Here is a 15,378-nt window from a genome sequence, read left to right as displayed (position 1 = left end):
AATAATTTTCAAATATTTTTTTAACTAAAGTAGTGCTCAAGTCGAGACACCAAATTAGTAATAAGCTTAAATATAAGAAATACTATTTAATAATCCTTCCCATCTTATGGGTTCAATTAACCACAATTTTAAATTTAATTCAAAATTATAATAGAATTAAATTTAATTAATTTAGTATGCAAAAGAAGTGTCATATCTCTCAACCATCTTTGAATAAATGTAATCTTAGCAACATAGAAACTTCTTCCATTTTTAATGGTTGATATGAAGAGATCCGTGAACGCAGTAACACACTTGTTTTCTTTTTTTTTTTTTTCCTTTCGGCATAAACCAACTCCCTCAAAGAAAATCAAGCAATCACAAACTCCTTTCTTGTTTTCTCACTTTCTTTCTTGTTTTCCCTCTTACCAAACAAGATGGAGAAATCCCAAGCACGATATCAGAATCACCATCCCCAGGAGAAGAAGGAAAAACCTCAACAACAACAACAACAAAAGCAAAGTCAAAACCAGGAGAAGGCCAGGCAGCATCCTGTTTGGGACTGTGGTAGCAATCTTTATGACTCGTTTGAACTCAACTCCTTCAACCGTCAACTCGACTCAGCAATCCATTCAAGAACCATGTCCATGCCTCATCTAGTCGACAGAGCTCCCCCACAGTCAACCGCCTCTGCCCTTCCGCCTCCAGTTTCCAAGAAGCAGCTTTCCAAGTTCTCTCGCTCCATTCAGAAACTCATCAAATCCATGTTTAGATTCAGACAAAGTTCGAGTTCTTCCCTTATGTGGCTGAAACAAAGATCGCACGACGACTACTACGTGGTTTACGACAAGACAGGTTCGCTCACAACCATCCCCGAGGTCCCGGAGACTGATTTTGGACGGCCTTCGCCGGAGATTAACTCCTTGGTTGCTAAGAGAACTGCATCCGAAAGATTCACTGCAGCCTCCACTGTCGGTATTTCATGTGCTTGAATTACAAAAACTATAAAGAAGCATATACAGGTTACTGATAGTATATCTGCACAATGAAGATGCAGTCAAATAGTTTGTGGATATTCTTTTAATAATATTTTAAAGTTTTTTTACGATGTTTTCTTTTAGTCCTTAAGGTTAGGTTACTTGATGTTTTGAACTTTGACCTATTCATATCTAAATAATGAACAGGATTGAGTAATTTCTTTATGATCTTTTGTTGGCCAAACTTCGTGATTAGCGTTCTCGTTTTGTTGGTTAATTAATCTACCGGGAGGGAATTAAGCGATCTATAAGTTCTACCTACTCCATTGACTGTAATGGCTCAAACCACCATTGTCGCTGCTATGAGGTGGTCTAAGTTTTTTCATAGTTGTGGCACAATCAAAACATGTTTTTGTTTCACCAAAAAGAAAAAACATGTTTTTGTTGCTGAAAAGTGGGAAATAAATTAAGGTTTTTCTTTCATATAATATGCAAGAACTGAAGGGTATTCTTTTGCTTTATGTATGTGGTCACTATGCATAGCTAGCAAATGACTTTGGGACCTTTTATCTAGCAAAAACCATTAATTTATTGGGTAACTACACCAATAATAGCTTAATTATGGATAAATTTTTATTTTAAAACTTAATTAAAAAGTTACAATTTGATCACTAATACTTTTAAAATTATTGTTTTAGTCCTAAACTATTAGGTGGCTTACAATGGCACTTTTTAATTGCTATAATAATAATTTTAGTTACTAGTTTTTATACTTTTGTCAATTAACCCTGATTATATATATAAATGATAAAAAAACCTCAATTTTATTTTAAAACTAGAACATTTTATGTAAAATTTCAAGTTATTGCTAGGTTATTACAACAACAACTATTTAGCGTTGCCATCAAATCATGAAAACGAATAAAAAGTAGATCAATTTCAATCTCTTAACAAAATATTCATCTTATATAAAGATTAAATATGATTAAAACTAACGTTCATGCAAGAAAACTCAAGATTCTATTGTAGTAAAGCTCAAGATTGTTTGATATTGTGATATAAGAACGGAATAATCATTTAGTAAAATCCAATAACAAATTAAAAACACAAGAGAACCAAATTAGTAATATCTTCAAGTCAAGTTCAATGATATTGAAGAAATTATTCTAGAATTGATATTTTGAGACTTTTGAATTGACTTGAGGCCATTTGTTTAGCCAAAAATATAAAACTTTCTTTTTCAAACTAAATTCAAATTTTCAATTCATTTAAATTATTTTTAAAACTCAAATGATAAAAACAAATTATATTTCAAATCTTTTCTTTTATTATAATGAAAATATATTTCCCTAGTTTTCTCTCACTTTATCTATATTTTATTTTTTTTTGAATTTTTATGTGTTTTTAATTTTATGTATTTTTGAATTTTCAGAAATTCTTAGAATCCTATAAATTTTAGAAAAGAATAACTTTTTAATTTTTTATAGAATCAAGGTAAAATTAACAAAGTATAAAACATGAGGACTAAAATTGTTATTATATCAACTAAATAGTGTCACCATTATTCACCTAACGATCAAGTGACAAAAATAATAATTTTAAAAACGTTAATGATTAAATTGTAACTTTTTTAGTTAAGTGATTAGAACGAAAATTTACCCATAATTAAGTAACTAATCGCATAATTTACCTAAAAATGAATGGTAAAATATATATCGATTTCATCGAATTGTAAGCAGGCAACCTAAGGAAATCGAACATGTGCCCGCTATGGTAATGGGTTATGAGAGTAGTATTAAGGAACGTGGGTGGGCAATAGATTATGAAAACAAGTAATAAATATATTACATGTGCATGGGTGGAAACTACATATTTAGAATATAAATATATATTTATATATAACATTCAATAATTAATGAAACATATAGTTTGAAACTAATTAATAATAGCACACGAAATATGTTTGATATTAAAATTAATAAATAGATTAAATTATAAGTAAAACTAAATTTAAACACATAAATACATCATATTAAGAATACTAAATGAATATATTTTTTATCATGATGTTGCCATCAATCTTGAGTTAGTGTCGAGTTAATTTATGGTATCAACTCAATAAACAACATTATTAATACTAAAAATTTTACCACACCCGTATATGTGTGAAAACCGTATAGTTAGAATACAAATGCGTATTTAAAATAATATACAAAAATAATGAAACACATAGTTTGAAACTTGTTAATAATAACACATGAAATATGTATGATATTAAAATGAAATATATATTAAATTAGATTAAATTGAGAGTAAAATAAAATTTAAACACATAAATACATCAAATTAATAATGCTAAATGAATACAATTGTTTACCATGGTATTATTGTCTATCTTAAGTTGGTGTTAGGTTAATTTATGACACTAACTCAATTAACAACATTATTAATAATAGAATTTATGACACTAAGGTAGATGTCCAGAAGCTGAAAGAATTTAATGGGATGAGGTCCGCAAAGGATGTGGACAAATTGTTGTGGGTAATGGAGTAATACCTTCATGCCAAAGGCATCATGGATGATGCTACTAAGGTATATATTGTTGCCATGTATTTTACTAATGTAACTTTCTTATGGTGGTGTCATAGGTCCACAAATGAGAGATGAGGTGGTATCGCTATTAGGACTTGTATTTAATTTGTTCCAACTTAGGTATTTTGTAATAAAATTACAATAATATGCTAAAGAGAACTTGGAATTTGCAAGAATTGTCAGTCAGAAAGTGCTAAAAAAGTCTATATATTTTTGAGTTTCCAAGGACTTACCACTATCAACCTCAAACCCCTAAATCTAGTATATTACAAAGCATATAAGCAAAAAATATTATCAAATATATTGGTCCATCAAGAAATTACATAAGGATTTCAATTATACTAGCAACATACAAACAACTATCATTAAGATCACTTAATACAATGTCCATCCACAAATAGATTTACCTAAGTCACAAAGAACTTTTCAGCTTGTAACATTATGAGGTTGGTATGGAATTCAAGAACATGGAGCATCAAAATGTTTTCAAGCATGAATTAAGTTTAGCCCATCGTATTGTTCCCTACCCTTTCTTACTCACCGTCTTATCTCTTTTTCTTATCTCTGCTTCTCTCACCTTCCTTATTATATATCATTTTTGTATAATTTAATATTAATTATTATTTTATATTAGTAGGTATGTATGTAATTTAAATAATTTTGAATATAAATATATATTTTGAATAATGTCATTATAGGTTCTGGTCATAGTTACACTTTTTGGTACAACACCTAGAACTACCTATAGCCCTTTCCCAACCCATAAATAGAAGAATAATGCACTTCAGCTCAATCGAACCAATGTCCTCCTACATTGGCAATAATGCCCATGCCAATCGAGTTATGAATCAATCGATAATATAAATATATTTTCAATAACTTTTAACTATTATTTAACTTTATATAATTTTAATATTATATCCTTCAATGTCACTTTTTACTTTCATCTCATTGCCATTGTTATATTTGGATCTAAACACACATCTCACTACTAATTTTAATTTCACCATTATAATACTTATTCTCAGTGCTATTATAATTAATCACATTATCACTACTATTTTAATTTAACTAGAGCTAATCTCACCGCTCATTCAAAGGTAACCTTAATTATACAAGATAACTTAAGTAATTGCTTAATTTGCTCAATGCGAAAAAAGAAGGAAGCGATTAAAAGAATGAGTCATTCAAAGTCATCCATTTGATTTCTTAGTCATATAAAGCAACTCAAAAGTGGAAAGAGATAAATATAAAAACTATATAAGAATTTATCTAATATGTAATTTGATGAATGAATTTTGATTTAATGTAATGATACACATAAAATATTATCTATAATTTAAATGTATAAATAAAATATTATTTTATTCATTTCTTCACTTTAAAAAATGAATACATCATTTTTTACTAAATAAATATTATTATTAGTGCATGTAATATGTAAACATGAAATATTGTTATATGAACAATTATGTTAGTGATTTTTGAAAATTAGATCAAATTAACATTTAATATATAAAATTACACAAAATTGAAATTTATATATAATATTGCACATTGAACAAAAATTTATTTATAGTTTTAAACTTTATCCAAAATAAAAATAAGTTATGATAAGCGACATGACATTCTTAATTAAGGATAAAAAAATACATCCACTATAAGAAAATAAGTTTTTAGCGGCATTTTTTGGGCTAAAATAATTTGCAGCGTTTTGATAAGCGCCGCAAAAAAATGCCGCTAAAATTTGCGGTGTTTATGTGAAAAAATGCAGCTATAGAACATGACCTTTAGCGACACCTCCCATAAACGTCACTATAGAACATGACCTTTAGCGGCGCTTTCCCACAAATGCCACTAAAGGACATGACCTTTAGCGGCGCTTTCCCACAAACGCCACTAAAAGACATGTCCTTTAGCGACGCTGTCGCCAAAACGCCGTTAAAGGTCATGTTCTTTAGCGGCGCTTTTAGTAAAAACGTCGCTAAAAGTTATGTTCTCTGGTGGTGTTTGCGGAAAAATCCACTAACTTTAGCAGATTTTTATTAACCCATTTTCATTCATATAGAACCCGAATTGTCAACATAATTTTCTATAACATCAAATCCAACCAAAAACTGCAAACCTAAATGATACTTTAAATTCAATGAAAGAAATATGTATATGATCTAAATTAATAAATGAACTAACAAATATATTATATTCAAAAGTTATATTGTTAAATTATTCTCACAATAAGAAAACAAACGTCTAAGATGGCAGATTCTACGACTGCTGAAACATTTTCATCATATTCTGAAGTTGTAGCTGGAGTTTGTCATATTTTCTGCATGCCTCTACTTCTCTCGCTATTGCCTCTGCTTTAAGTTGTAGCTAGAGTTCTTCATATTTTCTTTGAGCCTCTGCTTCTCTCAATGCTGCCTCCGCTTTAAGTTGAGCAAATTGCTCAACTGTGCTTGCTTGCATCTGAGTCATTTGGTCTCTTAACCTCTGAACTTCATCTTGAGCCTGATTCCCCGAAGGCATGTATTGTTGCGAGCTTGATCCTAAATATTGGGTTGGGTTAACAAAAGATCATTGAAATCGAACCCGACCATACCTTTCAGGACCCAAAACTTCAGTAATAATTCGATTATCAATGTCATCAAGATTAACAGAACTATCACTTGAAGCGATCGCTTCATACTCCGCCCTTTTATCCTTTAGTTTCTCCTAATAAATCAATCAAAGAGTTAAAAATGAAATATATAATAAAAAAATGCAATATAATTTAACATTATTTGCTTTACAAACGACGAATTAAACCATATAATTAAACATGATAAATATTTAAAATAATTCAAATTTTATTAATTAAATATACCATAATATCTGCAGCTTCAATAGTGATAGGAGATCCATCTTTCTTTCTATGTGTAATGTCAAAAAGCTAAAGGTGTCCAACTTTTTGACCAAACAACAGTTCCTACAATATAGTAGGAAAAATATTATTTAGTAGGAAGTAATTAATATTTGAGACAATTAATAAATTCAAAATATTGCGTCATCAGCTACAGAAGCAAAACTTTTCGACTTAGCTGTGTGCGTGAATTTTTGTTTTTGCCTACTTGTAGTTCCAACTCGCTTGCGATCCTACATTATGAAATTATTATTACGTATATAGTAAATACTATAAACCAAAGTAATCATAAGAGTTTGGAAGTACGTAATACCTCTCATTTCTTTGAATTCCAAAATCTAACTACATCTTCCCATTGGTACTTTAGCATTCCCGGCAGGACATTTCGTAATTTTCTCTTTGAGGCTTATATTTTTCTTAAAATATTCCTTCTTTAAAGCACTTTTATGATCTCTCCATTTTTATCCTAATGCCTTTTTCACATAATTGTCCGAGACCTCTAAAACAAATCTCTCCTACAAATAACACAAGTTTAGAAAATAAATATAAATGAAACTTAAACCAAAGTATTATAAATTACATTCATGTTATTACCTTAATAATATCAAGAGCTTGATTTTTGTTACTGTCAGGCATATGATGCCATGACTCATAGTTGATAGGCAACAGATTGGGATTTTGTGATATAATGCTCAAGTATTCTACTAAAAGTCGAACTTTTGATCTAATAGGCTGACCATGACTGTTTCTAGCTACTTTGACACGTTCGACAAAATTTAACTTGTATAAATATTTGAATAGCGTACGTCCTCGAGTTTTATGCGTCCCACCACTTTCAGCTAAAAAAATGGTATATTATAATATAAGAATTTGAAACAAAAATCAATAATAAAAGTCAACACGCATGTAAATTAAAGTTAACATTACTTTGAATTTTTGTAGGTTCGTCAACTGTATTCTGAACATTCGAATATCCAATAGCAGGCTGTTGTTCACTATTTCTTTCTTCCGAATTTGGAGGATTTTGATTTCTTCTAAGCATTTTATCTACAATACACATAAAATAGTTGAAATATTAGTAACTAATTACAACAATAACAGTACATATAAAATAGTTGAAATATTTAACAAGATCAATACTTAAATTATAATATTACATATAATTAAAAAATCATAAAATCTTACTACATCGTGATTCGTAAATATCTTCATCCACATCCTGGCGAACCCATTGAAATTGTGTACTAGTACTAGGGATTGTTTCATTTAAGTTTTGTTCTAGAAAAGGCAAAGTTCCTGATCTTTCGTCGATGTCATCTCTACTTCCATTGCCCATGTCAAACAAGTCTCTAGAGTGTTACGGAGTACAACATACCAACCCTCATCAGTTGGATCCTTCGAGTAAAAAACTTGTGTAACTTGAGAAGAAAATACATATGACTCGTCTATCAATTATTGTCCAATGTGAATTAATCGAGAGAAGTTCACCATTGTAAAACCAAATTAATCTTTTTTAATTTCGTGAGTAATATTAACATCAGCCCAATCACATCGAAATAAGACAACCTTTCATTTGTCATTGTAATCCAACTCAATAATGTAATACTCCACATTTCCCTCAACAGGATTACTGTCCCTAGCACTAGCATAACTTGTAATTGAAGAATTAACAACTATTCCACAATTTTGAGTCCTCATCAATCTTTCGCGAGATTTTGTATGAATCCTGAATCCATTAATGAGGAAGGCACTATATCTTTTTACTACTCTATCCAGACCTTGGGAAAGTCATTTAACTTCGTTATTGACGTTCTTTCCACTCTAAACCTATTGAATCAAAAGTAAATTGATTAATTATAAATGTTATACGAAAAAATTACTATTTGTCAATGAAAGCTTCAGTTGCATACCGTTTGCCCTAACTATTCATGAAAAGATTCTATGAATAACTTATGAATCTCTCAATGTTGTAATCTTTGGGAGCATGAATGAGACCTCAAGACTTGTTTGTACTCACTACGTTAAAAAGTGGATTACTTGGTTAGAAGATAAACAAATTAAAAAGATGAATATTTATCAAATTCTAAAACTTACTTGCGTAATGGTTCAATTGAATCTTGGTGACAAAGAACATATCGATGTGCTTATACCCAAGATCTATCATCTAAGTGTGTAATTTCAACTTTATCGGTTGGTTCTCCATAACTTCGAAATAGATAAGTTTTGGCTAAGTTATGATCCCTAAACCCAGCATTTCTACTTGGTCTATTTAGTCTTGTTTTAGCATCTTCTAAATATCTAGAGCAGAAAGTCATACACCTCTATGCCAAGTAACCTTCAGCAATTGATCCTTTTGGATAACGCTTATTACGACAATAAGACTTCAATTTGCATAGGAACCTAAACACAATATACAACATTATCAAAAGTTGTAACTAAAGGAATATTCATGAATGAATGAAAACTTTACAAATAAATTAGCACCTCTCTATAGGATACATCCACTGATAGAAAATTGGTCCACCAAGTTTTGCTTCATAAGGGAGATGGATTAGCAAGTGAACCATAATAGTGAAGAACGAAGGTGGAAAGATCTTCTCCAAATTGCATAAAGTCAAGGCGGCTCAATCTTGTACGTTCTCAAGTTCTTCAACAATCAAAACTTTGCCACAAATAACTTTCATTATATTGGATAATTCAATTATACAAGACGTCACCTTTTTTGACATACAACACCGTAAAGCAACTGGCAATAAATCTTGCATCAAGATGTGATAATCATGTGATTTTAGGGAATATAGTCTTCGATCTTTAAGACTCACACATCGAGATATATTTGATGCATACGCATCTAGGACCTTTATATCCTTCAGCACTGTGCAGAACTCTCATTTTTCTTTCTTCGGCATTGCAAAAATAGAATGCGGCAATCAAGATTTTCCATTCAGAAGTAATTTGGGATGAAGATCACGCTGAATTCCCATGTCAACTACATCAAGTCGACTCTAAAGATTGTCTTTCAATTTTCTATCGACATTCAGAATTGTCCCAATGATGTTCTCATAAACATTCTTTTCAATATACATAACATCAAGATTGTGTCGCAAAATGTGATGCTCCCAATAAGGCAACTCAAAAAAAATACTTTTTTTCCATAAGTCTTCCTCATTAGGATCATCCTCTTCATCAAATTCATCATCAATCTACTGGTCAACACTGCCAACATACGCCTCCCTCGATCTTCTCTTTGTTTGTGTGTTGGGTGGTTGATTCATCTTCCCATAACTGAAATTGATATTGTAATAGCCCAATTTTAGCTAAAATGAAACAATGGTTTCGGAACAAAAAATTTGAGGTCGTAAAAATATTTTAATATTATTTTTGGTGTTTATAGCATGTTATTTGATATGTGTAAAATTTTTGTGAGTTAATTTTACCGATTGGTTAGTTAATTTGATAAAAAGCACTTAATCGCGTAAACTACAAAAGTTGCATACTATTTATTAAAGTGCTCAATTGCTATGATTAATTAAATGTGAGGTCTTTATGATGTGATTAGACCATAGTTAGTGGATAATGACATAAATGGTCATTCATTATATGATTTTCTAATGATTTCATTAACGGAATTAAAGTAATTTGTAAAATAAATATAAAACTAATAAAAGAAAATAAGCCATCATCTTTATTTTCATCTCTTACAACTGAAATTAAGAAATTTTGGAAGCCATGGGAGCTTGGAGTTTCGACAAAATAATTTACCTTGCATTGGTATGAATTTTTGCCCCATTTTTAATTATTTCTATGTTTTTGTGATCGTTGCTTCGTATTCTAGCTAGCCTGTGTCTTAATTTTTGAAATTGTTGATGATTTTGTGAAATTCCATTGATGAATATTCAAGCTTTTTGTTGTTGTATGGTGAAAAATAAATATTTGTTGGTAGATTATTATATTTTATTAAGTGATTTTTGATAAAAATGCTAATTAGGGATTAAATTGAGAAATGTGTAAATTGAGTGGTTGAAATGTGAAATAAATGCAAGTTTTGGGCTACTAGGGACCTCTAATAAATTCGGCTAAGCATGGGTGTATTGAAATTTTGTGCAATTTATGATTTTATGAAATAAGGACTAAATTGTCAAAATGTGAAACTTTGGGGGAAAAAGTGTAAATGTGCCCAAATGTGTTTTTTGGATTAAATTGATTAAAGTAGTGATTGAATAAGCTAAATTTGATATTATATAGATCAAGAAAAATGAAATTCGGACCTAAATCGGGGGAAAACTAAAGTTATTGACTAAACAACTCGATTCGCCGTTTTAGCATCCCAGGTAAGTTCGTACATGATAAACCTTGTTAAAATTATGCTTTTAATGCTTTGTTATTGCATAAATTGTATACACGAGAATACAGTCATGTTTAACAATAAATCGGCTATGATTAACACTTAGTATGAAATTCGAGATAGCTTCGAAAAATTATGGCACTTAATGTGTGATTTGGAATAGCTTCAGCTATATATATGGCACTTAGTGTGCGAGACTGAGATAGCTTCGGCTATGTAAGACACTTAGTGTACGGGATTATAATAGCTTTGGCTATACGATGGCAATTAGTGTATGAAACATTAAATGTTTGATAATGTTACGAGAAGGTTTAAGTTCATTATGAATTTGTACAGGTATATACAAGTAAGTAGGAAGTTCAAATAGAAAGTTCAAATAGAAAAGGTTAAGATCTTGTACATATGTATATGAATAAGCTTATGGAAGGTTTGATATTATCGTGAGTTATACATTAATTTGTTCAAATTGTTGATTTGTGTTTTATAATTTGTTGAGTATATTTAGTACGAACTTACTAAGCTTTGTAGCTTATCCTATTTGCTTTCCTATGTTTTATAGATTTGAAAGCTAGCTCGAGTTCGGGAATTGTTCAGGAACATCGCCACACTATTGATCGCTATTTCAGTACCTTATAAATTTATACTATCGACTTATGGCATGTATAGTCTAGTTTCGTTATGGTACATTTTGATTAGTGTATATATAGCCGTACGAAAATGGCTTAATAATAATGTTAATGTTTGTTAATATTGTGCCATGTATATAGCTTATTTTTGAAGTATGTTATATAGTATATAATTGTGTGATAGTGAGGATGTCTAAATAAGTTTGCCGATTTTTCTTTTTAATGTTCGGATATGAATATTAAGTCTTGCTACAAATGTGTTTCAAAGACATTAAAATGTGGTTATTCGCATATTAATATGATATTCAAATGTGGTTGTTTTTAGATGTATAATCTTGTCCAATTTGATGTATAAATGCTATCAAAACATGGTAGGTTACCTATGTTTGTATTATGTTGCATAGTTAGTAATTTGCTAATGAAATAATTGTATACAAATGGATGTTTTGATATATGCTCGGTATATATTATGTAATGATAAATGTTTGAAAATGTTTAAGTATTTGAATGATATAAAATTTTGATTAGGTAAATGGTAATGAAAGGGTTGAAATTGAAGCATGATTTGAAAATGTAATTTAATTAGTAAAGCATGATTGATATTTGGTGTGGATTGTTAATGACCTATGTTTTGTGATTAAATTGTTTTGATCATTAGGTGAGATAAATTAAGGTTTAAATATATATAATTACATACACATGACGCATATTTATATACAGCTATGATATTTGGTTCATTTTGTTAAGTATGAGATTTTGATATTTAGTAATGCTTCGTAACCCTAATCTGGCGACGAATATGGGTTAGGGGTTTTATATTTTATTGGTATCAGAGCGACAGTTTAGTCATTTTTAGGATTAATGTAGCGTGTGTGAGTCTAGCTATACATGCCATATATATATGAATTGCGATAGTGTGATGATTTCTGACAATTCAATATGTGTTTTTGTATAAAAAATGGATCCCAGTCGAGCTGTAGCTGATGATGTTAAAAGGAATGCACCCGCTCCCACTCAAGGGGCAGTGCAATCTGATTCTAGAGTTGTTGTTAGTAGCCAAGAGGGGGAGGCAAAGCAAGCTTTCTTCCAGATGATGAATGTGTGGTTTACAGAGTTTGTTCGAACGAATCTAGCTGCTCAACAACCGCCTGTTCGAACGAATCTAGCTGCTCAACAACCGCCACCCTCGCAAATACCTACGATGCCTCTAGTTGTTGATTCGATACAATTAAGTAAGCCTCCAGTCGATAAGATTCATAAATATGGGGTCGAAGAGTTCAAGGCCAGTGTTGATGATGATGCAGAGAAAGCTAAATTTTGGCTTGAAAACACGATACGAGTATTTAATGAATTGTCTTGTACTTTGGATGAATGTATTAAATGTGCGGTTTCACTCTTGAGAGATATTGCGTATCAGTGGTGGAACACATTGATATCAGTGGTTCCAAAAGAACGGGTTACCTGGAAGTTCTTTCAGACTGAATTCCGGAATAAATATATCAGGCAGAGATTTATAGATAAAAAACGCAAAGAATTCCTCGAGTTAAAACAGGGTCGCATGAAAGTGATAGAATATGATCGGGAATTTGTGAGACTCAGCAGATATGCTTGGGAATGTGTTTCGATTGAAGCTATAATGTGTAAAAGATTTGAAGACGGTTTGAATGAAGATATTAAACTATTAGTCGGGATTCTGGAAATAAAAAAGTTTGTGGTACTTGTCGAGCGAGCATGCAAAGCTGAAGAACTCGGGAAAGAGAAAAGAAAAGCTGATTCAAAAACTAGAGACGAGAAAAAAAGATCATCGAGTAAGTCATTCCAGTCAGCATCAAAGAAGTTCCGAGATGATTTTATCCGTTCAAAGGCTACTGTGGGTTATTCTAGACGAGATCGAGACAGACACCTGTGAGTTCGAAAGCTACTTCAATAGCTAGTGTTGGAAATGTCAAACCGAATAAACCTGAGTGTCAACAGTATAGGAGATGACATGTTGGTGAATGTTGGGGCAAGTATAACAAAGAGTTTGCTATAAATGTGGTTCATGATATCACTTCATTCGTGATTGCCTAGAGTTAACTGAGAAAGATAATGTCCAGAGTACGAGCCGAGTAACATGGCAGCTAGAGGTAGATCACCCATAAACATAGGAATTGTGAGTGGTAGTCAAAGAGGGACAACAGATACAGCTGTGAGGTCTGAGGCCAGAGCACCTACTCGAGCATATGCTATTCGCGCTCGCAAATAAGCGTCGTCTCCAAACGACATTACTAGTACTTTCATTCTCTATGATAATACTATAGTTGCATTGATTGATCTAGGGTCAACTCATTCTTATGTATGTGAGACTTTAATATCCAGTAAGACTTTGCCTGTAGAGTCTACTAAATTTGTGATTAGAGTATTGAACCCCTTAGGTAGGTGTGTTTTGTTTGATATGATATGCAAGAACTGTCCGTTGATGATTCGAGATTTCTATTTTTTTGGTCAATTTTATGTTGTTGCCATTTGACGAATTCGATATCATTTTGGGTATAGATTGGTTAACACTGCATGATGCTATTGTAAACTGCAAATAGAAGATGATTGAATCGAAATGTCAGAATAATGAGATTATCCAGATTGAGTCAAATGATATGAATGGGTTACCCGCTGTGATTTCGTCGATGACAGTTCAGAGTTATGTGAGAAAGGGTTGTGAAGCTTACTTTGCATATGTAGTTTACTCTAAAGTGACCTAAAAGAAGATTGAATCAGTACCAGTTGTGTGTGAATACCTGGATGTGTTTCCTGAAGAGTTACCGAGTTTGCCACTGATCAGGGAAGTTAAAATTGGTATTGAGTTAGCTTCGGGAACAACTCCGATATCGATATCTCCGTACAGAATGGCACCGACCGAATTAAAAGAGTTGAAAGCTCAGTTGCAAGACTTGACAAATAGAGGTTTCACACGGCTGAGTTTTTCTCCCTGAGGTGCACCTGTTTTGTTTGTGAAAAGGAAAGACGAAACTATTAGAATGTGCATCGATTATCGATAGCTCAATAAAGTGACCATCAAGAATAAATATCCTCTGCCACCATTAGATGATTTGTTTGATCAGCTGAAAGAGGCTACAGTGTTTTCTAAGATAGATTTGAGGTCGGGTTATTACCAGCTGTAAGTTAGAGACTCCGATGTGCCGAAAACTACTTTTCGAACGAGGTACAGGCATTATGAGTTTCTAGTTATGCCTTTCGGACTAACGAATGCACATGCTATTTTTATGGACCTGATGAATTGGATCTTCAGACTGTATTTGGATAGATTTGTAGTTGTGTTTATAGATAACATCTTGATCTATTCCCGTGATGAATCTGAACATGCTAAACCTTTGAGAATAATGCTATAGACTTTGTGAGATAAACAACTGTTTGCAAAGTTTAGTAAATGTGAATTCTAGTTACAAGAAGTTGGTTTTCTGGGGCATGTTGTGTCAGCATCGGTGTTCAAGTCGATCCGAGTAAGATTTCGGCAATATTGGATTGGAAGCCTCCGAAAAATGTATTCGAAGTCCAAATTTTTTTGGGACTCGCCGGTTATTACAGATGATTCATAAAAGGATTTTCAATAATTGCAACTCCGTTGACAAGACTACTTCAGAAAGATGTTAAGTTCGAGTTGTCAGACAAATGCCAGAAAAGTTTTGATCAGTTGAATGCTCTTTTGATTGAATCTCTAGTGTTAGTACAGCCAGAATCGGGTAAAGAATTCGTAATCTATAGTGATGCATCGTTGAATGGTTTGGGATGTGTTTTGATACAGGAAGGCAAAGTGATAGCTTATGCCTCGAGACAGGTAAAGCCGCACGAAAAGAATTATCTGACGCATGATCTGGAATTGACCGCGATAGTGTTCGCGTTGAAGATTTGGAGCCATTATTTTTTTCAGTGAGAAATGTCATGTATATTCAGATCACAAGAGTT

General features: G+C 31.8%; 1 protein-coding gene across 1 annotated transcript; it reads left to right on the top strand.

Moving 5' to 3' along the window:
- Nucleotides 1-416: 416 nt before the first annotated feature.
- Nucleotides 417-971, top strand: LOC105791362 (uncharacterized). The gene has a single exon (XM_012619401.2). The coding sequence runs from the start codon at nt 417-419 to the stop codon at nt 969-971; it is 555 nt and encodes a 184-aa protein (XP_012474855.1).
- Nucleotides 972-15,378: the final 14,407 nt, after the last annotated feature.

Source organism: Gossypium raimondii, chromosome 8 (assembly GCF_025698545.1).
Source record: "Gossypium raimondii isolate GPD5lz chromosome 8, ASM2569854v1, whole genome shotgun sequence".
Lineage (NCBI taxonomy): Eukaryota > Viridiplantae > Streptophyta > Magnoliopsida > Malvales > Malvaceae > Gossypium > Gossypium raimondii.
This window is presented reverse-complemented; position numbering and strand designations above follow the sequence as displayed.